Here is a 25,731-nt window from a genome sequence, read left to right as displayed (position 1 = left end):
GTCGCTCTAGAGTTAGGGATGACAGTACAGAAATGTTATTACAACTGAAATGCAATAAAAAAATTAATAAATTATATTTATTTAAATTTTATTTCATATTTTTATTTGTGGAAATAGATATATAATATATGAAATATTTTTAAAAAAATTCTAAAGTAGGGTTAAAAAACCGCTAATAAGTGCTCTACTTACTTATAAAAGTAGCGTTTAAAAAGGGGCTCTATTACGCGAAAAAATTATTTATGAAGGTTTATTATCGTGTTGTTTGGATATTAAATTCTTAAAAACGTGCTTAGAAAATTGTTTTGAAAAAAAAATGTTTGGGAATAGTTTAAGCCCAATTTGCCGCCAAGTTAAACTAGGTATATGTGAAGACGTTAAAGGAATTGGTATAATATTAATAAAATCTACTTTGATCCAAACCAGATGCGGGGCCACGTTAGGCAGAACGGGTTTCAGTGGGCTATTTTCTCTGGAGGCCAAGGGCGTGGACATTTTTTCGCCGCCAACCGATCCGGGTTCTTTGGAGTCCTCGAATATTCCCATCTTGTTTTGCAAGGAATAATCCCAGGCCATAAACATCTCGCGGAAAAACTGGTAAAATAAATATTTTTTTTTAAAAAAAAAAAAAAAAATTTGTTTCAGGTTCTAGTTAGGTCCACAAACGAAATATTCCCATTCGATTTGATTTAGAATTGTGAGAATAAATAATTGTTCGCTATTTTTATTCGATTCTATCGAGTTCGGATTTTAAACAAATGAAAGAACCGCAAGATGGAAAAATTGCCGGTCCGAGAGTAGAGCAGCGACCGGGTAAGTAGGTTCTATTTTAAAACGGGAAATTTGCGAGGTTAAAGTATCCCGTGATGGTGCATGATTAGCTAAACGCAAACTTTTTTAAAAATCGGCCCGGTTAGATCTTTTTCCGTCCAGACTGGGCTTAATCTTGGGTCCGTAGGTCTCTGAAAAATTTAAAATTCTAATCCGGTTGGTCCAATTTTTTTAAAGACTTTGTAGGGAAGAGATATCTTAAAATCTATTTTAATGTTTATGCATCTCCATTTAAATATATTATACCACATATTACTAAGTATTATGAGAAAATTAAACGGTAAATATTTTCGCCCCCACTTAATTTTTTTTTTATATTTTGTAAAAACTTTTCTTATTCTATAAATTCCTTATATAATTGTGATATTCACTCAAGGGTAAAAAAAAAAAAGGGGGAGGGGGGAATAGGTAGAAAATGTAGCCTCAATATTTTTCGGGGTATGGGCCCAGGTCTATATTTTATTGACGATGCTGTCGGTCTACTAAATATAAGTAACGTTTGTACTATTAAAAATATCTGTGGTAACCACACTTATAAATTCGCCTGCTTTAGTAAATATCATTCTAATTTAATAAAAATCGTTCTCATTTTACATTCCCACTCCCACACCCCTTATCCCCCCCCCCCAAAAAAAAAAAATGTGAACCAATTATCAGAAAAATAAAAGTTAAAATTTTTTTTAAAAATAAATTATACATTTGAGAATTATTTTAATAATCAAAAAGGAGTGAAAACCCACAAATATGTTTTAGCCCAAATTCTAGCAATAAGTTTTCCTACAGACCTCTAAAAAAAAATTATGAGGTAATCTCCGTCAAATAATGCTCCTATCTCCATCAGACTGCTGGTAGCGCTTCTGGTTTTAATATTGATGATATTTATTTTATTTCATCTTATGTGTGATAATTTTATATATTTTTAATGATGAAAAATCAGAAAATAAATATTATTTTAAAAAAAAACTAAGCTATGAAGATTTTCCACATGTCACCTTCTGGAGAATATTGTAAACTGAGGTGAACTTATTCTTCGCCTCTTAATGATAATGTTAACGAACCTTTAATTCGAGATCCGGTCGAGTCGTAAGCAGCCATTCCCAACATTCAACTACCGTTTCCATGGATGGCAGGGTAAATTTATTAATGTAAGCCCAGGAGACCTGGTGCAGCAAGTTTTCATCCAATTCTTGTAATTATTTGTAATAAATAAAAATAATTTAATAATTTAATAATGTAAAAAATGTAAAATAGGGTGAGTCATATTGTCTAAATTAGGGGTGGGTTTCTTTGCTCAAAGTATTTCAGGTCGATATCTCATATTTTCTTTTAGAGATGATTCTAACTGTATATAATTATATTTGAGCATAAATTAAAGTCCTAAAATTCGACCCTAAGTTGTATTGAGAAGATTAATCCAAAAAAAAATATGGTTAAGCCTAGAAAAATCAAGCTCAGGCTAGGGAGACCGGGTTAATCTAGTGTCTTGCATTATAAACTATAATATGAATATTTTCTAGGTGTACTCTGCTTATTTTGGAGAACTATTAAACTCATCCTAAACTAAAAGTCATTTTAAAAATCGTATACCTAAAGATTATCACCACGAAGTCCAAATTTTCACTGCTTTTGTCCCTTACTAAATACTAATTACAACAAAGGCGTTTTATTTAAAAAAAAAATAGCATCACTTTAAGAACATGAAAGGCGTCCGAATTAGAGGTCTGCATAACCCAACTCGCTTCCGCCCGTTAAGGATTTTAGCACAAATCGTTATAAATTTTTTTTTTTTTAAATTTCCAGGGCCGAGTTTTCCAGATCTCTAATCCTTATAAACCTATTTGATTCATATAAAAAATAACCTGTGGAAAATATGAGCATGGCTGTCGCCTTTAGGTAAGTGTCCCTAAAAATTTCTTGGCTTACGAAATTGTTGCTCACCGTCACGAGTTTTTGGGTCATTTTTTCGGTGAGGTTATGGGTAACTTGCCCCGTTTCTTTGTAGGCGGCCTAGCCAATTATTATTTATTATTTTACTATAATTAATGAATGAATGAATGAATGGGCTAATCGCCACTAATTTACTAGAAATAATTGCCAAAATCTAATTAATCTCATCCATTTCCTAAAGCGGCTTCATGATTATATTTATAAAAAAAACATATGATTGGCTCTAATTAAAAAAAAATGTAAATCTATTTTCCGACACAAACTTTCAATCCTTCGATTTCCCCCTGGAATCTGATCTGGAGATTAATTTCCGATAAAAATTTTGACGTGTCGAATTTGACGCACGCCGGCCATCTTTCGTAGTAATTACCCTAATTTAATTTTTTTTTAAAAAAAAAATGAGTCAAGCTTTAACAAATTTTTTTTTTTTACCATCAATTGGCTAACGTTCGCGTTGAGCCCGGAGAACTTCATGATGCTCTCCAAGGCGAGCGAAAGACCGGCATGCTGCTGGTAGTCGAAGGCGGTTCCGTCGAAGGAGATGCTGGCGCTCGTTTCGTTGATGTAGTTTTTAAGGCACGATTTCGTGGCTACTGGGGCCCACCTCAGTGCTTCTTGTATTATACCTTCCGTTATGGTGATTAACTTTTATTACAAAGAGTTATAACTTTAAACCCTAAGTGCCGCCAAATTAAAAAAAATTTTAATTGGATAAACTAGTTTACGTGCAAGTTGGCCGATTTTGATACACTGGCCTGATGATTTACAAATTATACGAGTATTATATGTGTACGAAATGAACTAAGTAGCCTGTACCAAGTAAAGGGTGTATAGTAAGAGCCCGACCAGATCCTTAAAATAGTGAAGCACCCGATCTCAAAATTTCAAGGAGATTTAAGTAAAATTATTTACTGCTGCATCGATCAGTAAAATCTTGCAAAATCCTTTCCCTTCCTTCCATATCTTCCATGAATTTGATCTTGTAAGTCGTATCGGGAACTATGAAAAACTCTTCTATATTTTCATCCAGCGTCTGGTTTTTTTTTTTACATATAAATGAAAAATGAAATTTAAAAAAAATTTATCTTAAAGTTCCTACACATTTTATTACTTCCATATCCCGTTTTATGTCATGATTACACTCCTTACTAGTGTTATCAAACAGTTTGATTTTTAAAAACGGTAAACTCGATATTTTAGCCAGAAAAATAGTTTATAGATGTTCAAATCTTTGCGCCATTTATGGGCAAAATCTTAAGGTTAGCATGAAAACGAGCCTTTTAACAACACTACTCTTTACCAATGAAATCGAAAAAATAAATTTATCATTATTTTAAGGGGAAAAAATCATAGTTTTATATATAAAAAAAATGAGCTTTCAAGAAATATTTATAAGGAATGTCAATCGAGAGAGAGAAGAAAGTTTAAAGGAACTCACGAAATAGAGAGATTTGCTGATCAGGTGGAGCAGATCGAGCATGGTCTTAAGGACTACGCGATCCCAGAGGAGGTGCGGAAAGGCGTCCACGAGTTTGGCCAAGCAATAATCGGCCACTTTCCTTATCCGCTTGGAGGTGTGGTTGAATTTGACCAATAGAAATTGAGCGTGCCTCTCGAGACTCCTATTGGTGGATTCGTTTTTCGGTCTGCTTATCATTTGATCCAAAAATACGCTGAGGGGAAAGAAGAATATATAAAAAAAAATATATCATATTTCGGGGGGGGGGGGGTTTATTTCATTATTCATAAAAAAAAATCGCTTGTGAGGAAAATGGATGCCATACCAAAATTGTCTCGGCGATTCGAAATGAGGGGAATTATATAAATCACAGCTGGTTCGGGTAATGGGGAAAATTTATTAAATCGATAAAATTTGACTATTCGTAGCGGGTCTTTGATAGTTACAAATTTCTATCTAATAATATGATGGGGGGAAAAAATGGTGATAATTTTTTTTTCATCTATTAACTGACTTGAAAACGTTCTCGGTGATGGAGCAAACGCATTCCCATATCCCAGACTTGTCCTTTTGGATGGATTTGTCTTCCAGGTAATGGAACATATAATGTACGGCGTTGGTGTCTTCCGAATTCTTGACCCTTTATATATAGGGGATAAATAAATAAAATGTCATTTATTTTTAATCTTTGCAATTATTTTGATTTGTTCGTATGTTCCTTCAAAATAAAAAAAAAATCTTCAAATATTTTTTGATCTCTGAAGATTTTTTTTATATGAATATTTTTTTGATCAAATTTTACCTTATTTCAAAAATCTTTTTATAACTAAGACATTTTTTATGCACGACTCCTATTTAATAGCTCAGAATTAACAGTGAAATGCTCAGAAAAAAATTTAATTTAAAGATTCAGAATAAATATTTTATGCTTAGAAAAAGTATTGAATGCTCAGAAAAAATACTTAATGCTTAAAAAAATATAAATAAAAAAAAAACGCTCAGAACTAGTCACCTCATTGTTCAGAAAATATTTTTCCTTAGTACCATTGATTTCAAGAATTTGTTTAAGATTAGAAAAAATCTCGAAAAAATACTGGACCCTTCAGGTTCTCATTGACTTCTGCACCCTTTCATTTCAACGAGTATATTACGTCATATACCCTTCCCACCTTCCCGTCGTTGTATCCTTATCAGTTCTTCTAAATAAAAAATTACTGGTTACCTGGGTTTATTTTAAAAAAGTGAATCTTTTGATTTTCCAAACATGGTTTTGGCTTAAATAAAAATGGGATAAATTAAACATTACGAATATTATATTTATAAATTCTCCTAAAAACTTATTTTGAAAGGTATGAAACAAAATATTAAAAATATTTTAAACCCTTTAAAAAATAAAATTTCCCCTTTTTTTCATAATTTTACTTTTATAAGCCTAAATTATACTTTGAATTAATCTAATCTAAATCGTTTATATATAGAAAGAGAGAAGAGAGATAAAAGATGATAATAAAGTAACAATTCGTATTCTTGTGTTGATCTGATTTAAAGATAAAAGTAATTTTATATGGAATAAGAAGAATTCCCCATGACAAGTTATGTTCAAAAAATTACCCAACCCCCATCCACCCTAAAAAAACCTACTGATCCATATAATCTTATCTTTTTATTAGATTTCACTTGACACCCATGTCAAGATATGTTAATCCGTGATCTTAAGCCGAGAGCATATATTAATAAGCCTCAACAAGATCAACGATCAATAAAAACTCAACGATTCATTTAATTAACTTTAATTTGAAAATAAAATACTGTAAAAATTTATAAAGCAAATTTAATATTTTTATCCGAGAAATTCAAATTGTAAAAATATTTACGAGAAAAACCAAAATTTTTTACTTCGCAAACTCGTCTTAGATTTTAAGAAAAAATATCCATAAAATTCAAGCATAAATCCTTAGTTTTTAAGTATTTTTTTTTAATTCTGAGCAATTAAATTTAAAAAAAAAAATCTGAGAGTTTAATTTTTAATTCCGTAAGAAATAATACAAGTCATGAAAAAATATAAACCGTAACATTATTTTTTATTCCTAAAAATAATCTTTTCTCAAACTCTAATTCATTTCTTCTCATTTACAAAATGAAAAAAAAATTAATTAATTTTTCTTTCCTTTTCGTATTTAAAAATCTAAGTAAACCTCAAGGTCTCCAGCTGGTATATGGACAAAAGGTAGGACAGTTCCGCGAACGTCATCTGTTTGACGTAAGAGACAATTTCGGGCTTATTGCTGAGAATATTGAGGAGAGTATTTTTCAGAGTCATGAAGTCGTTCTAGTTCAATAAAATACGCGATTGCATAGATTACGTTATGATGACGAAAAAATAATCTTATCCGCCAACTCTTATTCGCAATAGAAACGGCGGATATTAACAAGTCATTCAAACCGAATCTGAATCCAACCCAATAAATCGTTAAAATATTTGTCTCATAAACCGAACCTATAAGAAGGTGCATGCACCGGTTCGAACCTTCAGATACCCTAACTCTTATACATTATTTATAATCAGTGTTGATTGATGAGCATTACTAACTTATTTTAAAATTTTTTCTATATCGCTATTATGACGGTGCCAGCTCTCAGCCATATAATTTTTTTTTTCTCTCTCCCTATATATATGTTATTTGAACGGAAATCAATCTTGGAAATATTTTAATTTGCAAAATGACTCAATATTACTTTAAAAGAGAATGGCGAATTTTAAATGACGATGCGTTTTCCTCTTTACACAATTCTAAAAAGTTTGCGAGAGAAAATGTTCGAACCGGTTAACCCGAACCCGTCCCGGCCCGACCCGATAATCTCTTAATTGCGAGTAATTTTGTTTTACTTAAACCGGCATTTGAAGAAAAGCTCAAAAAAATTTTGAGCAAATTTATTGAAACATTTTTTTTTAAAAAAAAGCTATAATCAAAGTTAGGACAATTGCATCGTATTGCACTGGGAGTAAGAACGAGAAGAAGATAAAAAAAAAAATCAAGTTTTAGCATTTAAATGAAATGAAATCTTAACCTGTCCGAGCTTGTCTCCCTTGATAGCGGTATTGTAGTGCAGATCGGACCTCAGGTGTTCCTTGAATATGAGCAAGGGTGATTTGGTAGCTATAATACTCACGCACCTGAACCATTCTCGGGGCCAAACGGAATTTTCTTGGGCGAAACCCAGTAGCACGCAGTACAGCCAGAAATCTCGGAAAAGTTTATGCATACGCGGTTTGGGTGAGTGAACGAAGGGTATGTTTTGCATTATCTATTTAAAAAATAATATTTTTAGGCTCTCAAGCAAAATATAAACAAACGAACCGTGGCTACTAACGGAATAAGTACTCCGAGGGTTTCGGCATTAGCGAAAGCTTTCATATTGCTAGCAGTTAACCCAGTTATATGGCTATAACCTAAAAAAAAAGATAAATGTTTTTTAATTTATCTTGTATAATAAAGTCTGTTAGAATTTTCCCATTTAGGTTATTCCATGCCAAGTAGATCAAAAAAAAATTTATTTGTCATGGGCTCGCACCACTTGGGATTTGAGTGGAACTTCGTACATATACTAAGGTTCAAGTAAATATAGCGGTGTTCAAGTTAGCAAAGATCTAATATTTCTGAAGGCATCAAGGGTCAAGATATGTCACTTTTTTTACAATGATTTTAAGCTATAAGAATGGGAATGTTTCAAAAAAAATATAAGAGCTAGGGTTGCGATAATTAAGTGTAACAAAGGTTTGTTTTACATTTAGCACTCCAAAGGGTCAGGAGAATTGATATAGATTTAACATGGAATGAACCACAATTATAACGATCTTTGAAGATATAATATAAATGGTTCTAAACCAGCAACAAAAAAGATTTTAAACGCTCTCCCAATAACTAAGGATTCAATTTAAATTAATAAAGGATTATATTCAGAGTTTTAGTCATGCTTACTGATGAGACCTAATAAGATCAAAGCGGCTATCTCATCTTTCTATATCAAATAAATATATTAAATCTGTTTATATTGTGTGCCTTGCCTAAAATTTTAATTGTAAGACATTGTTATGGTAAGAACCAATTGCTATGAATAATATACAATCTTTAATTATAATCACCTGGTATTCCGCCAAAACCGTTGACCGTGTTGTAGTTATAGTTTGTGTTCCAAACTGCGCTGCCACCTATAAATTTTAATTTTTACAACAAAGAAGAAACAATGAAGGAATTTTTTAACTCTCAATAAATATATTAAATTAAAATCTAGGAGTCTCAAACTTCCAGTGAGAAGACCCTGGACACCGGGGTTAAACGGAGAGGGGTTAGAATAGTTGCTCATCATGTTGGATGGGTTGTTGGCCGACAAATTGTAGGGGCTAACGGGCGCGTTGAGATTGGTGTTAGGGAGGGTGGAATTGAACAAGAGCCGCTGATTCTCCAGCCCCAATTGAACGAAAACTTCGAGAATGCGCAGTAGCATATCCATTTGCCAGGAGTCGTTAGAGATAGACGGAGAAGGACAAGCTAAGGCGGGAGACTTTCCGATATAAAAAATTTAGTTGAAAGAAATGTTATAAGATCATTCTAGAAGATAAATGATTTCACAATTATAATAAGTCATGGATAATTGTAAAACGATCATTCTAATCAAAAAAAAATAGAAGAAAAGTAATTCATTCAAACCTTATATTTTGGTCGGTCCTGACTATAACTTCTGATCCTTTTGTCCTTGGGTATCTTATACGTTAACGGTAAACCGGTCGGAATATCTTCTTCCTTTATGGTATCCTTCCGCACGTCTATTTTGATTCGAGGAGTATTATGGTAACCCGTAATGGTAGTAGTGGAGCTAACGATTTTGCGAATGGGAAAATCGCCAAAATTGGATATGACTATGGTTAGCGTTCTCAATATTTCCAAGGCGGCTCTCCTTACCCATTTAAAAAATATTTTAAAAATAACAAAACGAGATTTTGCGTTAAGAAGATACTATTAATTATTGTATTTTCTTTTAAATGATCATGAGACCCCGGTTTGATATACCCCGTGATTATTTATAGTGGAAGGACTGCCTCTCATTCTTGAATGCTCAAAATTTTAGCGTTTTTTTAATGACCAATACATCGAAATCGTCCATAATGACTGCAAACTTTTCTCTTCTTTTTTTATCTTTCCCTCTTTCCTCTTTTTCCACTTCTGTCAACATTTATATTGAGATAGTTTATTGTATTCAACTAAAAATAAAGCAATACTTGTAACTTATATCGCTAGCCTGCGACGAAGATTTGTTGAGAGATTGATTTTGAGAGGTCTTCATAATGACCATTATGAACAGGTCCATGATTTCTTTGTATATTTTTTCCTGAATTTTATAATTATATCATTTAATATTTTTTTAAATAAAAGGTTATAAAAAGACCATTCCAAGATCACTATATGCAATTAAGTAGCCGAACCCAGAATAATAGCCATATATAATCTTTCTAATTAAGGTGGCACCTTTTGCGATATTGCAACTTCCATTTCCCTCCTCCCTCACTTTCTAAGTGATTATGATATTGTAATAATAATAATAAAAATATGATTACGTCTGTACTAGGGTCCCCGGTGCCCAAGGAGGCGGCGAAGAGCATATTTCCCAGCTGTCGTATTATGATGATATTCAGAAAGTCGGAAGGCGGATGCCCGAATCTCTGCAGAAATATAGTGAGAACCGATTCCATCACCTGTGGTACGTCTCTCAATTGTATAGCCAACTCACCGAGCGAGAGAATGGTGTTGTGGAACACCATGCCGGTATCCCTGAAACATTTTAGTGAAATCCCGATAATTATTGCTATATTTGGACACACTTATTATTTGATGTTTTAATTAAGTTAAATTCTGAAGGTGTCGATGCTCTTATTTTTAAAAAATGGTAGATTTGCTTGATGAGTCGGTTATAAGTAATTAATTTCAATATATAAACTTGGAAGATGAATCGGCGTAATAAAGTCTTCCGGATATGGATGCCAGCAGAGCCTGCACACATTCTTTATCCCTTTGATAGATCGATCTGAGGGATCTGTGATTTTTATTTATTTTTTATAAACCCATTTTCGGAATTCAAAATTTTTTTAAATATATTTTGTTGGAATAGAGATTTTGAGACAACCACCTCCGAGGTATTTTAGGCCAGGGTGGGTAATTCGGTCACTATATAGCGTATGTGTTGTTAACACAATTATGGCAAAAGAGTTAAAAAAAATTAACTGAACCTAAAGAGGTTCAGAATTCAGAAGGCATTATTTAAAAATTTATATTCCCTAAATAGATCAACTAACCCCAGTCCTATAGAGACCATGTCTTGTGCAGTGTTGTTAAAATAGCGCGTTACTTTTTTCAGTAGCGGTAGCTTTAGCTGGCTACTTTTTTTTAGAAAATAGCGATAGCCGTAGCTCGCTACTAATTTAGAAAGTAGCGAAGTAGTCCTACTTTCAATTTTACATAATAAATACATCTAAAAAATATTAAAAAATATTTTTTATTAAATCTAAAATTATAATCCTTTTATTTAATTTAATCTTGAAATTTAAATTTATATTTTAAAATATACATTATAAATGTAGTTAGCATTATAAATCTAGTTATTAAAAATGTGTGAGATTGTTGAAGATAGCGAAATTTCTTTGGAAAATGAGAAAAATATAGATTATCCTTTCTATAATATTAATATATAGTATTAATATAAAATTCAAAATTAATATATTAATAATTACCTTTTATATTTTTAAAATCTTTATTTACCATAATTTAATGCTATTTTAATATTTTTTTATAAATGAATCTAAATCTCAGATAAATTTAAATTTTGTTATAAAGGTATTCTTCTTTTTTTATAAATACAATCGCTTTATATAAATTAGATTTCCAGAACTGTATGATGATGATAATGTAATAGCTGCTATCGTTCATCCTAGTTTCAAATTGGCCATACAATAATTTAACTGAATCTAAAGGGCAACTTGATAGGCTGATGGTAACGTTAAAAAATGCCATGCCTAACCACGATAATAATACTATAGCAAGATCGAAACCGCGGCCTTCCATAGATGAATTTTTTGAAATAAATAATAATAATAATATTATTGAATCTCTAGATGCTTTTTATAAATCTAAAAATACTCATTTAAATATTTTTATAATTTTTTTCATATAAAAAATGTGTTTATTAAATTTAATACTGCGTTGCCCTCAAGTGCTAGTGCTGAACGATTATTTAGTATGGCAAAGCTTATACTTTCTGATCATCGCTCTAGATTTAGGGAAGACACCGAAATGTTATTACTATTAAAGTTAATAAATAAATTATATATATATGTAACAAATTATAGTCATGTTTTTATACCAATATTTTATTTGTGGAAATAAAGTTACGAAAAAAATTATTTTAAAAAAATCAAAATAGCGTAAAAAGTAGCTAATAGAGCGCTACTCATTTGAAAACGATAGCGGTAGCGCGCATTACTTTTAAAAGTAGCGTTTAACAACACTGCTCTTATGTGAACTGAGCAATATTATGTTAAAATAAAAATATAATTATAAAACCTGCATATATTGTCTATGGCGGTTTCGCACAAAATCTCGAAATTGGAGGATTGATAAGTTTGCCTCTCAAATTTAGGTTTGAGCTTGGATATGCTGGTAACAGTGTAATAATTCGAATCGGCTCCATTTTGAAAAGTCGAATAATTTAACTTTTTCTTTATATCTATCTCCTTTATAAAAAAAAATTTTTGAATGATAGTTTTAGGGTATATACATATATATTCATATCTATCACAAATAATTTGGATATTTTGAGCATTCGTAAGTTAAAAATTGTTATAGTTTGCTAAATAGTCATTCATTATCGATAATTCCGAATTGATTTCCAAATTTAATAAATGTAATAGGTGTAATATACAATAATATTTAAAAATACCAGGTATTTTACTTTCTAAAATTGATATTTTAAAAAAGATATGCAACCTATTCCAATCAATCCTTATAATACAATTTTAGCTTCACATTGGAGAAAAAGAAAAAGAAATGGAGAAAAAGAAAAAGAAATGGAGAAAAAGAAAAGGAAAAAGAAATGGAGAAAAAGAAAAAGAAATGGAGAAAAAGAAATGAAAAAACGATGTAATGAAAAAAAAATCTCTTTTTAGTTATTTTTCACGAATTTTTTTTATATAAAATTTATTATTTTAAGAAATTTTCATTTTTTTTTTGATATTTTGAACTTTAACTTTTTTAAATGGTTGAGATTCAACTGAGGGTTCCATGAGCTCAGGTTTAGGGATCGGATTCGCATCCCTAAATCTATGTGTTCATGGTTTTAATTTTTTTTAACTAGCGCTCACTTTCTCAAGCCATGCCAGAGGCGTTTTAGGGTTGGAGAGCATAATTTTTAAGAAGATAGTAACACTCAAAAATTGAGCGTTTGCAAAAATATCATTTCCAAAAATTTAGATATTTCGAGTGTTCGTTGCATTAAAACTAAATCGCCTTCATATTAGTCGCGTCGCGTTGATTCCGAAGAATCCTTATATTTTGGAGTGACAGGTATATAGATTAGATTATAACATATTTAATAAATACTCTCTATAAATATATAGTTTAGATTTCCTTCGATTTCTCTTACGCTAGAACACTCTGGGCCTCAGTTATTTATAGGTAATGTTTAATCTCTGAAATTAAAAAAAAAGTTTCGTTTCTAAATATTTTTCCAAAATGGAGTTTCGGATTCCGGTTTCAATCAATTTTTTAATAAGTTCCAGTTCTTTCTTTTATTTTATTTTCTATTTATTTATTTTTTTATTGTTTTTTTTCGCGCTTATATACATATATTTTTTTTTTACAATCGTTGTTTTTTTTTATATTTATTTATTTATTTATCTACAGTCAATCAACTTTTTTCCATTTTATTTATCCAATCTTTATTATTATTGTTCCTTATTATTCGTATAATTCGCCATTATATTCCTTTCCTTTGTAAGTGCTAGTCGCGATATCTTTCTCCCTTAACACGCCACCCTCCAGAAGAGTCGATCCTCCGCATCCTCCTCCCAGAGGTTGCCCCACTCCGAATCATTTACCATGAAGTCTAACCAGCCTCCGAGCTCATCATCGAAACCTTCCACGTGGTCCAGAACCGCCACTAGATCCCGCCATTCCTCTGTCTCCATCACTCCTTGATTATCCAGTTGTTAAATCAACCACTGGCCATATCCTTTGATCCACGCTAGCTGTTCTCACGATGTTCGAGCTGTTCCTCTTCCTCGTCTCTCCTCGTTCCCGAAATTTCTGCTATAGGCCTTAATTCAAAGCTTCTCACCTGCTCCGTTCGTATCCCCAAAATCGCTGCTCCCGGAATTTCTGCTATAGACCTTGATTCAACACTCCTCACCGGCTCGGACATAAACCGAAGCTGTGAAATGTGTAACCTATGGGCCAGTATGCATCATAGAGACAGGAAAAGTGTATCGCCAAAGAATACACAGCATTGGGAACGTATCCATCCACATGGATTTCTTTGAATTTGAGGCAAACATATTTAATTGTGGTAGATGCATACTCGAAATGGGTAGAATACGAGGCAGTAAGTACGCAAATTGTAATAAAGACATTAAAGAATTTATGGGCTCGTTTTGGCGGTCCCGCTTTTGTGAGAAAAAATTTCGCGCGGAAGGTAAGGAAGAGAGCTCGACCATCGTCAGAGGACAGCTAGCGTGGATCAAAGGATATGGCCAGTGGTTGATTTAACAACCGAAAGTGAGGTCCCGAACGATATGTCGGCGGAAATGATCTAACGAGGGGAGAGGTTGCCGAGGCGGCCGAACGTATGGGAAATAATCGAGGAGTGATGGAGACAGAGGAATGGAGGGATCTTAGTGGTGGTTCTGGACGACGTGGAAGGTTTCGATGATGAGCTCGGAGGCTGGTTAGACGTCATGGTAAATGATTCGGAGTGGGGCAACCTCTGGGAGGAGGATGCGGAGGATCGACTCTTCTGGAGGGTGGCGTGTTAAGGGAGAAAGATATCGCGACTAGCACTTACAAAGGAAAGGAATATAATGGCGAATTATACGAATAATAAGGAACAATAATAATAAAGATTTAATAAATAAAATGAAAAAAGGTTGATTGACTGTAGATAAATAAATAAATATAAAAAAAACAGTGATGATATTGTAAAAAAAAATATATATGTATATAAGCGCGAAAAAAAAAAACAATGTTAATCAATTATTAATTTTCTTGTATTTTTTCTTTGTTAAAGTAAATAAAGAATTTAAAGTGAGCAAAAAAATAAATAAATTGAAAAAAATAAAATAAAATAAAAAAGTTCTTTTTAAGAGTTGTTTTTGTGTGTAATAGTTGTTATAGGTGTTTTTGTAAAAGTTGTTTTAATAGTGGTTTCCGGAATATATCCCGGTTTCTGTACAAGAAGATAAACTAGGCAGTAGACCGGAAAAAGAGCTGAAAAGCCCCCCCCCAAGGCTCTTATAGCGAGACCCCGCCTAAGTAAAATTCCTCGCTAGGTCACTGATTGGTGTGAACTACTACAAACAAAAAAGTCACGTAAATATTTATGATCATGGATAAACCCTCCACGGCTGAAAATGATGAGCCCATTTGTTAGTATACAATAAAATAGAACAATTTTTAAACGACGATATTAAAAAAACAATGTATGTATATTATGTGCATATTAAACTTGTTCCTTATATAATTTGGCTAGAGGTGACGTCGGTTTTAACAAGAAATCGAGGAAGGCTGGTATGATGATCATTTGTGCAAGATAAGAATCCTTTTCGGCTAAAGCTCCTAACGCCTATGACATAAGTAAATATATTTAAAAAAATTTCAAAAATAGGTATCATAATGTTTTATATACTTAAGTTATCAAGGCTTTAGATTATGCGATGCCGCTGCATAAAATAACCATATTGGCCATGGGTAGTTGATTCAACAGCATTACCTAAAATTTCCATTAAACTCGAAAAAAAAAATCTACTAAACTCAGCTCAAGATTCAAAGAAACGTTATTAAAGTTACTATAAAATAAAAAGTAAGATAATGTATGACCTTGAGACAAGCAACGAGCAGTGGCATGTGAGCTATTATGATCCGCAGACTGTAGGAAGCGGAAAGTCTCTCGATCAATTTAGTAATAAAGGCTTCGACAGCTTATAATTTGATTGGCAGAAAATATAAAAAATAATAATAATCTATTATTCGAATGTCATTCGCGAATTGTCAATCAAAATAAAATTCGAATCAACTAAAATTTTATTTTGGCGCAAAAAAAAATTTGATGATTGGTATAACTTTCTTCTTTATTAACGGCCCATATCAAGATCTCGATACAAACGGAGTTAGATTTGACGCATATTTCGAATTTTTTATGATTGAGTGACGGGCAATGAGAGAAAAGGGAAGGTTTGTTGTTTTTGGAACTTACTTTGTTCTCAGAAGATTTGTTGGGATCCTCGGATGACTTAGAATTCGTAGTCGCGTTTATGTTTTCGTTGGAAGAACTCATCAAATTGTGGTGGGTATAGCTAAACAATTCGGCCTGACCGGCCATGAATAGTTGCTGAGTAAATTTGTGGACATCATCCATCAGGGAAACGCTCGGTTCTAACAAATTTTTGTTTTATTAATGAGAAGATATTAAGTTTTAAGCCCCTTACTTTTTGGTGAGATTTCAATAAAACATTAGAATATTCCTCCCCCCCCTATTTTCTAATGATTCTAAAGATTTCTCTTCTCTACTTTTTTTTCATTCTTTTTCTATGTAATTTATTTTATAAAAACTTGTATAATTAAGTAGAACGTTGTGGAGGAATGTTAAGCAGGTGTAATTCATGATCTCTTTGTATGAGGAATAGATGTAAGAATAATGCGTAGTCTAAAATTTTAAAGTTAAATATAAAACATACGTATTGTTAAATCATCACGTGATAAATTATAATTAATAAACAATAATACTCGAAAAACTCAAATTTTTGGCTCTCGCCATAAATTTCTGTTTTTTTTGTAAATAAAATGTCACTTCCGGTCCGTAATCGCTCACCTTTTCCCAAATTAGGAACGAGGTCCGAACCGGATAGTTACCACTCCCCTTTTACGACAATCATAGGCGTCGATAAGGGAAGAACGAAAACTTGTTAGTAGCGTTATCGAAAACATCGTTTTAGCTATTTAGGCTGAAATCTTTGAGGTTTTCGACAACATCAAGTCTAGTTCACCGTCCTAAATATTTTTTTTTGATTTGAACAAGTATGAATGTTAGGGAGGTGGCGAGGCAACGACGCGGAAACGCTGCAAAAGGGAAGTTTAAAAAAATATTTCATTTATGCGCATGTACGTTGCTAAAATTGATCGTTATTATATCGAGCGCCGACAGAAGTTCTTTATCCAATAAACGTTTGACCTTTTTTTTAAAAAAATAGGCATAGCATAATATAATTTATTTTTTAAAGGATCTAAAATTGTATAATTCACTCATTTTTTTTTTAAAGAAATGAATCTTTTGAAAGACTATTTAAAATTAAAATTAATTCAGTAATAAAATATACTTTACATTGTAAAAAGTTAATTTTAATAATAAATGAATTAAAAAATTTAGCACATATCACATTCAAAGAATGGCGGGCACTTTATTGAGGGTGAAAATCTTCAAAATTTTAAAAAAAAAACCTAATCAAATTTTTATTATTTTTATTTTGTTTTCTTAATCATTCCTTCCTTTCCATCCTATCACCCTTGAATGGCCCACAAGGTCAGCTGGCCATCTTCCATTTGGTTTATTGGACAAGCATCCTAGAAGCCAGCTGTCCAAGCCTGTAGTGGCATTTCTCGGCTCAGAAATTCGTCTCATCATATGTCATTACACATCACAATCATCGAAGAAAAACATGAAATTTACAGTAGTTCCTCACCAGGATTGAACCTGGGACCTTTGGTTTCCCAGCATACATCATAAACTACTAGGCCACCCCGGCGACTTCCTCCTTTCCTTCCTATATATATGTTAATTTTTTTTTACTATATTTAAGCAGGAAACGACTTGATCGGCACTGAATCTGGGTCTCACTAATTGGTCTTTTTTATTTGGGTACAATTTGGAAGCGTATTGACAAAACGTTCCGTGAATGTTGTTGCCGAAGAAAAATAGTTCGGGTTTTAGAGAATTGGGGTCCGTTCCGTCGAGGGAGGATTGCAATTTGGAGTCACCTGTCAAGGCTTTATTTTCTGATATTAAGGTTCGCAAAATTTATGGGCATACTAAAAAGCTTTAAAACTTAATATAAAAAAAATAAAAGTAGTTCTTTTTTGTTTAAGGGAACTAACTTATAAGTAGATAAATTGGTCATTAAAACATTATTATGAAAACTGAATATTATGGTCATTAAAACATTATTAAATATTAATCTTTCTCTTTCTTTCCTTCTTTTCCTTTCTTTCTTCCTTTCTTTCTTTCTTTCTTTCTTTCTTTCTTTCTTTCTTTCTTTCTTTCTTTCTTTCTTTCTTTCTTTCTTTCTTTCTTTCTTACATATGATCGTACTAAATATTCAAAAATTTTTTTTTTTTATTAAATTCAAAGAATGAACAAATTCTCTCTCTCCGAATAATAGGATTCAAATTTTAAGCCCTTTTTGAAAAAACCCCTCCCCAACCAACCTTATAAAAAAACAGAATTAAAAACGGGTAAAAAAAAACTAGAATATGAAAAGTTAAATGTTAAAAGAAAAATAAAAATAATACTTCTAGTTCCAAACGGGGCATCTTTAAAAAGTGTCAAAGGTACTCTCACGCTAGGAATGATTAACTGAGGTAAAACGCCTTTTTAAAAGAGTTGAGGATAATATAAGAAAAAATTATTTTTAGAAATTAAAATTAAAATTTGATTATAAAAAACGAAAAAAACACGACACATAATGCGATAACAAAAAATAAAAAACAAAGCAAAAGAGTATACAGAGGTTGTTTTTTTTTAAAGTGTTTGAAAAAAAAATAAGAGAGTTAAAATTTGACGGTACATTATACTTTTTATAAAACTATAACACCCATTTTATAACTCGACGAAATTTAGTAACGAATTTTCTATCCCCAAATTTAAGGAAACTGATCGTTTAAATGACATTAATTTTTTACAAATTCGACGATAAAAACGATGGACAGAACATTTTGACAAGACAAGAAGATGAGAATATTGGATAAATTGGAAAACGGATAATATATTACTATTTTTTGAGGAGGTTTCTTAGAAATATTTGGTAGAAATCAACCGGACCTTGAACCCGGTTCTGATAGTCCATCACAAAATTGATCTCATCAAACGAATAAAGAAGTTTTTCGATTAGATTACCAATAAGTATTTAATTAATATTCGGTCTCGAACATCTCGTTTTAGCTCACCGAAATAAGACAGAAATTTTCTCGTCGAATTGGCGAATTAATGTTATTTAACGCAAATTTGGTTACTAATTTTATATACGCGATCTTAGGAGTGATACGCGCATTTGATAACCTTTAATTCTTACATTTGGAGAGAAAATTCGTAGCTAAATTTCGTTGAGCTTGAATTGCGATAAATTTCTTTATTTAATTCTCTGATCGTTTTAACGTTGTTATTGCCATGCAAAACTAATATAAAGCTACTACTCTTTTAGGCTGTGTCCTAAATATATATTTTAAAAAAACAACTCAAAAGTTTTAAGAATTGCATAACTTTCGTGAGTTTTGAGAGGTATAAAAAACATGTCCCGAATTTTCCATTACATTTTCAAAAGTATCGTTAAATTCTCCATTTAAAAATAATTCGATATTCCATGAGATCATATAAAATTTTCACGATTCGTAGAACTTTTAAGAATCACAAAACATTCGCGAATTAGAAAAAAAAATCATTTAGCCCAACATTTCAATTTTACGCTAAATTGGCCTTTTTTTCTCGCTAAATTTGTGTAATTTTCGAAATTCAATTCTTTATATACATAGATTTTTTAGAAAAATTTAATTTTCAACAAACATCGAAAACGAATATAATCTAAAAAAAAATTAATCGATTTGACGAATATTCAAATTACATAAAACATTCACAAAACGCTCGTCAATTTTTTAGATACAGAGTGCTATGAGCCAGGCACACGTAATTAACTCTGGGGCGAGTTTGGACCACCATTTCAGACCGCGGTCCGGGTTTGGACCGACAATTTTATTAAGAACCCGGTTCCCGGACCGGGCCCGACCACAAAAATTTGTGTAGGACTTTAAATATTTTACCGAGTTGTGTCGCGTTAAGATTATTATCCGATATTAAAAGGTTAGTTTCGGAGTAGTACTGAACCGCGTTATTTGCCTGGATCACGGGCTTGTTATTTGTCGCAAAATTGCTGGACGATATGCCGGGAAATAACGGGATGCGCGTAGGACCAGCTATGTTAGAATGGCCGCTGAATTTGCGGGCTAGCGGGTACGAGGTGAGGGTGGAGTAAGGGAAGGAGGAAGGAAAGATTTCGGTGAACACGTTCGGACCTCCCCCAGCTTGGGGCAAAAAGGTCGGTTGACCAATCGTCCTGAAAATTCCTATCATAACGGGAACCAGTATGAGCAGACTCGATTCTGTGGATGGAAAGGAGAAAAAGGATATCATCTCAAATATCTTTAGGTCTAAATAATAACTCTAAAACGACCATTTTGAATTTAAAACTTTCTTGGCTCAATTATTATCGTTTTTATGTATAGTAATTGTTCAATACATTTCCTACTTTCCTCTTTTTTGACTAGATACTATAAAATATATAAAATTCCTCAGGCATATACGTTTATAAATGAATCGATAATAATGATAATTTATATTTCTTGTATAGATGCAACCAATAAATTTATTTATTTCAGGAATAATAAATAATGGATGAAATAAAAGCCATTTGTCATTTTAAAAAAAAAACGAAGTTGTTTGTTTGAAGCAATGTAGCCGCACAGGAAATCTCGATATCCGTGGCCCACGTGACATTGCAACCCATTTTGCTTTTCACAATGTAATCCATTGCGTTATCCCCTATGAATCCGAAGTTGAGATCTTTTTCTTGAAGCATAAAGGAGATATGAGAACAGTCCTGATCATTTCATGATGTTGCTCATCATTGCTGATTTCCTTGCTAAAACATCTTAAAAAACAGTTTCCATCGCTTATAATCGGATCAACCTTATCAGGCTCCCCCAAGCTTAATGATTTCTGATTTTGAATATTTTGTAACACAAACAAAGTGGGCTTCAAGTTACAAATTTATAATAGTCTTACTAAAAATGCTATGGCATGCCCTCTTTTTACATTTTCAATTAATAATATAATACCAAGATACAAGCAGTGAACCCCAAACTTTAAAATTAGCATTTGGTCCATATTTTAATCAGCAACAGAGGTGAAAAACATGTGTTCCATTTTCCATGGAGCCAAATGTGTTATTGAATAAACTTGTTCATAATTATCAACCTCTCAAGATTCCATTTGTTTTCCAGCCAATAAGAACAGAATGGAAAAAAATATCATTCTAAGTTAGGCATGACTTTGGTTGTGTCACAAAATACTCAAAATCAGAAATCATTAAGCTTGGGGGGGAGCATTGATAAGGTTGATCCAATTATAATCGATGGGAACTGTTTTGTCAGATGTCTTAGCAAGGAAATCAGCAATGATGAGCAACATCATGAAATGATCAGGACTGTTCTGATATCTCCTTATGCTTCAAGAAAAACATATCAACTTCGGATTCATAGGGGATAACACAATGGATTACATTGTGAAAAGCAAAATGGGTTTCAATGTCACGTGGGCCAAGGATATTGAAATTTCCTGTGCTGCTACATTGCTTCAAACAAACATCTTCGTTTTTTTAAAATGACAAATGGCTTTTATTTCACCCATTATTTATTATTCCTGAAATAAATAAATTTATTGGTTGTATTTATATAAGAAATATAAATTATCATTATAGCGTAGTTTTTATCCTGTAAAATAATATATTAACAATTCATCTATAAACATATATGCCTGAGGAATTTAATATATTTTAAAAAAAAAGTAGTATCTATACAAAAAAAAGAAAAAGTACGAAAAGGTCGTACGAAATATATTTATTTTAATTTCACGGAAGGCGACGAATAAATTCGATTTTGAATGATTTTATTAATCTACTTTAATCAACTAACTTTTTTACAATTTTTCTATACTATATATATATATATATAATTATTTTCACAATCTTCTATTCTCCCTTCCTTCATTCCTTCCTTCCTTCCTTCCTTCCTTCCCTTCCTTCCTCCCTTTTACATATATACAATTTAAGATTTGTTTTTAAGGTTACTTTACGAAAAGAACAATTTAAGTTAATTTAACGTTTTTACACGTATAAAAAGAAAAGTACGATAACTTTTTTAAAGGTCGTTCAAAATATATCTAACAAAAAGAAAAGTCCGAAAAGATGGCACGAATGAAGGATCATCCGGGTAAATTCGAGTTCAAATATACAGGATATGCGCCGATTCAGCAAGGATTAAACCCTAACCTCTAGTCACATTATTTTCTTACTCTCCAGCTCGGGTTCACTTCCAGAGATATGGGCTGTTGATAAAATGAGCGCCATTTATAAAGTGAGGTCTAATTATGATTGGTTTGAGAATACCCAAAATAAAATACAAAATGGCCATAAATAAAATGAAGAGTTTATACGTTTCCATAAATAAGATGGATAAATAATTAAAGAACTGTATACAAAATCATAGACCGAAACTCAAGAAGATACGACATTTTCCGAAATTGGACACATAGTTATAGGAAAAAAAATAATTTAAAGTACTATCCGTTAGTTCGTTTCGCTCTTAGCCGCTTTAACCGGTTAAAAAACGGGCCCAACGCAGAAAATTGGCACCTTCGCTTAGGGATTTAGCCATAATCCAACTATATTATCAGCGCTAGGCTCAATATAAGATTTTGAACAAATATAAAGAAGATTCAGTGATGAATTTTATAAAAGCGTTAAAGATGATAAAAGTTGAAATCATTTTTTTTAGGCCTAATTGTTTCCTGGGATATTTGAAATTTAAAACGATGCACCTTTTCTAATTTCTCACTTTATATTATATTAATAATCTATATCTCCTGAAGTAGTCAGAGTTGTAGTTAGTGTCGATGAATGGCTGGATTTGGGCCTATTTCTAAAAACGGCTAACTCAATATTTTATCCAGGAAACTGTTACTCAAGCCTGAAAATTTTGCTCACAGATTGGCACGAAGGTCTAGACATGTATCAGCGAAACCTGGAGTCTTGGACAATATTTCTTTGGGCTAAAATAAAAATGGGCCGTTTAACAACACTAGTTGGAACATTTAAGGGTCTTTTTTTTGCCCAAAATTTGGAATGCAAAAAAAAAAATATTGATTGTGACAGAAAATATATATCGGAGACCTGCAGGCCCGGAACTAACTCAGGCCCGGTCCAGGATTTTAAAAAAAATACGGGCCCGGACCGTATTTTTTAGCCCCAAATATTTGAAATCACCATTATTAGCTGTAAAAATCAAAAAATATATATAATATATCTGGGTAAGGCTTGAAAAATTTTTTCTTAAAAAAAAAATATGGTACCTCGATGGTCTCTGCTGATATATAAATATATTAATTGCTAAAAGTATTTAGTGGCAAAAAAAATTTTTTTTATAAAAATTGATTCGAAATATTTCGAACTAGTATTAGAACTTTAAAGAAAAAATGAAGAATTTTCCTTCAAAAAATTTTTTGCTCGAATTTTATGACATTTTATTTTGTCTGACTCTCAAAGTTTGAAATGGTATTTTATATGATAAAATCCTATATAATTTAGAGAAATTCAAATTGTTTTTCTTTTAAACCTTCGATTGGTCTTCCGTTTTGATAATCAGTCCTTAAAGTGTGACATATGTCTATTAATTTGTTGAGTATTTCGAATAAGGTGTTCAATATCTCAAATTTAAAAAAAAATATATATATAATTATTTGTTAAAATTTATATTTTTTTGCTTTATTTGGTTAATTTAGTAATCTGATCAAACTTGGCTTAATTGGACTTGGCAAACATTCTTTCCAACTAAATTCAATTTGAACCTTTATTTTAACTTTTATACAATATGATGCTTTTTCAAAAACGAATACGATTTGAATAATTAATTATTTGTATTCAATTCATTTCAAATTGAATAATTGATTATTCTTATTTATAAATCTTTTATTCTTATTAAATTTGTATAAATTAGGAATGGTAAATTATTTAATCCATTTGAAAAGAATTGTATCTAAATAATTTTATTTGATTTCAATTAGTTTTTGAATAAGTCTATTTCACACATGAATATTATTTTCTCCCTCAATTCAATGCTTAAAACTTTTCTACTTTCATCTCAAATATCAGATTTTAAAAACAGGCCAATAAAAAAATTTAATATGATATGGTCTAGATAGTCAAGAGTAGGGGAGTGGGGGTTCCATTCTATAGAATGCCATAGACTATCCATTATTATATGATCTTATTTTTAAATTTTATTTTTTTTGATATTAACTTGTTCTTTGTAAGTATCATCTCTCACATATATTTCATTTAAAAATGAACCGATACAGAATGCAAACTCTTCGGACATTGGTATTCCTGATGTGACATTGATTATAAATATAATATGGGTTATAAAAAATTATTTTGAATAGCTGTTATTAAAAATACAAATTTTGATCTAGAATATATGCCTATGAAAAATTTATTACTCATTTAAAGTCATAAATTCATATTTCTCTTTATTTAATAAGAATTTTACACTTGAATATTATTTTTCCAAAAATTTTATAAATTTATTTTAAGTGTTAAGGCATAACTTTCAATAATAATTAGATTAAAAAAATATATATTCTATCCATTTGATTAAAACATATATATCTTATTTACTGTTTTTAGAATATTTAAAAAAATCAGTTGACCATGAGGCATCTGGCAAAATTTTTACTAAATTAAGTATATAAGGAACAATCTCATCTTTAAACTAAGGTAAAGGTATAGATAAATTAGATAAACATTATAAAATACTTCTAAATTAGAATCTAAAAAGTATATAGCCAATGCTATCAATGCCTGGTGAGATTGAATTGTTATTTCACATTTTTTATCCTCAACTGAATATGAAGGACAATATTCAATTATTCTGGAAACCTATATTTAATAATAAAAATAACGACAAATATTGTGGTATCAACTTGATCGAAATTACAATTGGATTTAGCTAATGATCTTGCTAATGCCTTCAAGTTATTAAACAGAAAACTATTCGGCATTTTAAGCATATCATTAACATATGCTTTTATGTATGAATGAGATTTAGGATAATTTAGTACAATTTAACTTTCAATTCAATAATAGCTAGAAAGGTCTTGTGCTTTCCAACTATAAGCACACCCAGCGAGGGTGTATTTTCCATAGCTAAGTTCACTTTGAACTCTAAAATATCAACAATATGTCCTATAAATCTAATTAAAATAATATTTATACAATAATTATAACTTAATAAAATCGTTAAATTATAGTTATAAACATAATAAAGCATAAATTTTATTTTAAAAGTGTTTACAATGAATTAATAATTTTAATTAAAAATTTTAGTTAGAAAAATATTTGACGCCACCTCGCCCCAATCGATTTTTGTGGAGGCATCCATATCGATTTAATGCCGCCAGTGGCCCCTACACTTACTGAGCGAATGAAGCAGAATACCCCCTTGAAAAGTACCCCCTTCCTCGAAAAAATGATAATTATTTTATGACATCCATAAATTTCCAAAAAAAAATTTTATTGCATCAATTTTTAATATATAATATAAATAAAATGCAAAAGATATATACTTTATAAATATTAATTTCAAATTAATAATTTAGATAAATTAGGGGAAGAGAAAGCGAAAGAATATATAATTTCATCAATATTTAATTGTTTAAATAAATTTTTTTCCATTGATAATATGGTTGAATTATTGAGAAATGTATCTTTCATGGTACTACGAAGTCTTGTTTTAAATAATTTAATTTTACTCATGACTCTTTCAGCAGTATATGAGGTTATAGGAATGGTTAATAAATATTTATATAAAATTCTTAAATTAGAGAAAGCAGAAAAATTTAAAAATAGACGATAAGGTTAAATAAATGAATAGTTTTTCCAATCTGAATCGTAAGTCCCTGAATTATCATCATCATTAGAGCTAAATAATGTATTGGTAAAAATATTTTAATTAAATAAATTTACAATTCTCAGAATCTGATAAATCTTTAGATTTCATGAGTAATAATTACATTCCCCATTTTGGCCATCTTATAAATATTTCCAAACTTCAACATTTCTTCGAAAATTTGACTTGAAT

General features: G+C 31.1%; 1 protein-coding gene across 6 annotated transcripts in view; it reads right to left on the bottom strand.

Moving 5' to 3' along the window:
• Positions 1-24,319, bottom strand: part of LOC135930006 (phosphatidylinositol 4-kinase alpha-like) — a 36,869-nt gene extending 12,550 nt beyond the window's left edge. Inside the window, exons 1-29 of one of the 6 annotated variants that reach the window (XM_065466766.1) lie at positions 24,270-24,319; positions 23,893-23,978; positions 23,209-23,299; positions 19,582-19,920; positions 18,061-18,138; positions 17,342-17,547; positions 16,661-16,726; positions 16,108-16,201; positions 15,619-15,930; positions 15,376-15,476; positions 15,005-15,121; positions 11,851-12,020; positions 10,232-10,327; positions 9,852-10,065; positions 9,516-9,625; positions 8,947-9,193; positions 8,542-8,800; positions 8,382-8,447; positions 7,597-7,688; positions 7,307-7,543; positions 6,433-6,566; positions 4,752-4,877; positions 4,217-4,451; positions 3,691-3,811; positions 3,211-3,404; positions 3,042-3,149; positions 2,691-2,838; positions 1,890-2,017; positions 412-594 (exon numbers count right to left, since the gene is read on the bottom strand). In XM_065466766.1, the coding sequence (XP_065322838.1) occupies positions 412-594; positions 1,890-2,017; positions 2,691-2,838; positions 3,042-3,149; positions 3,211-3,404; positions 3,691-3,811; positions 4,217-4,451; positions 4,752-4,877; positions 6,433-6,566; positions 7,307-7,543; positions 7,597-7,688; positions 8,382-8,447; positions 8,542-8,800; positions 8,947-9,193; positions 9,516-9,625; positions 9,852-10,065; positions 10,232-10,327; positions 11,851-12,020; positions 15,005-15,121; positions 15,376-15,476; positions 15,619-15,930; positions 16,108-16,201; positions 16,661-16,726; positions 17,342-17,547; positions 18,061-18,138; positions 19,582-19,920; positions 23,209-23,299; positions 23,893-23,970 (4,350 nt within the window). In that variant the 5' untranslated portion in view covers positions 23,971-23,978; positions 24,270-24,319. Of the gene's footprint in view, positions 1-411; positions 595-1,889; positions 2,018-2,690; positions 2,839-3,041; positions 3,150-3,210; positions 3,405-3,690; positions 3,812-4,216; positions 4,452-4,751; positions 4,878-6,432; positions 6,567-7,306; positions 7,544-7,596; positions 7,689-8,381; positions 8,448-8,541; positions 8,801-8,946; positions 9,194-9,515; positions 9,626-9,851; positions 10,066-10,231; positions 10,328-11,850; positions 12,021-15,004; positions 15,122-15,184; positions 15,296-15,375; positions 15,477-15,618; positions 15,931-16,107; positions 16,202-16,366; positions 16,471-16,660; positions 16,727-17,341; positions 17,548-18,060; positions 18,139-19,581; positions 19,921-23,208; positions 23,300-23,892; positions 23,979-24,269 lie in introns of those variants that run through there. The other 5 variants (XM_065466764.1, XM_065466765.1, XM_065466767.1 and 2 more) reach the window with 5 other exon arrangements.
• Between the last annotated feature and the right edge of the window lie 1,412 nt (positions 24,320-25,731).

The sequence above is a fragment of the Gordionus sp. m RMFG-2023 genome, chromosome 5, assembly GCF_954871325.1.
Source record: "Gordionus sp. m RMFG-2023 chromosome 5, tfGorSpeb1-WG-v2, whole genome shotgun sequence".
Classification (NCBI taxonomy): Eukaryota; Metazoa; Nematomorpha; class Gordioida; order Chordodea; family Parachordodidae; genus Gordionus; species Gordionus sp. m RMFG-2023.
This window is presented reverse-complemented; position numbering and strand designations above follow the sequence as displayed.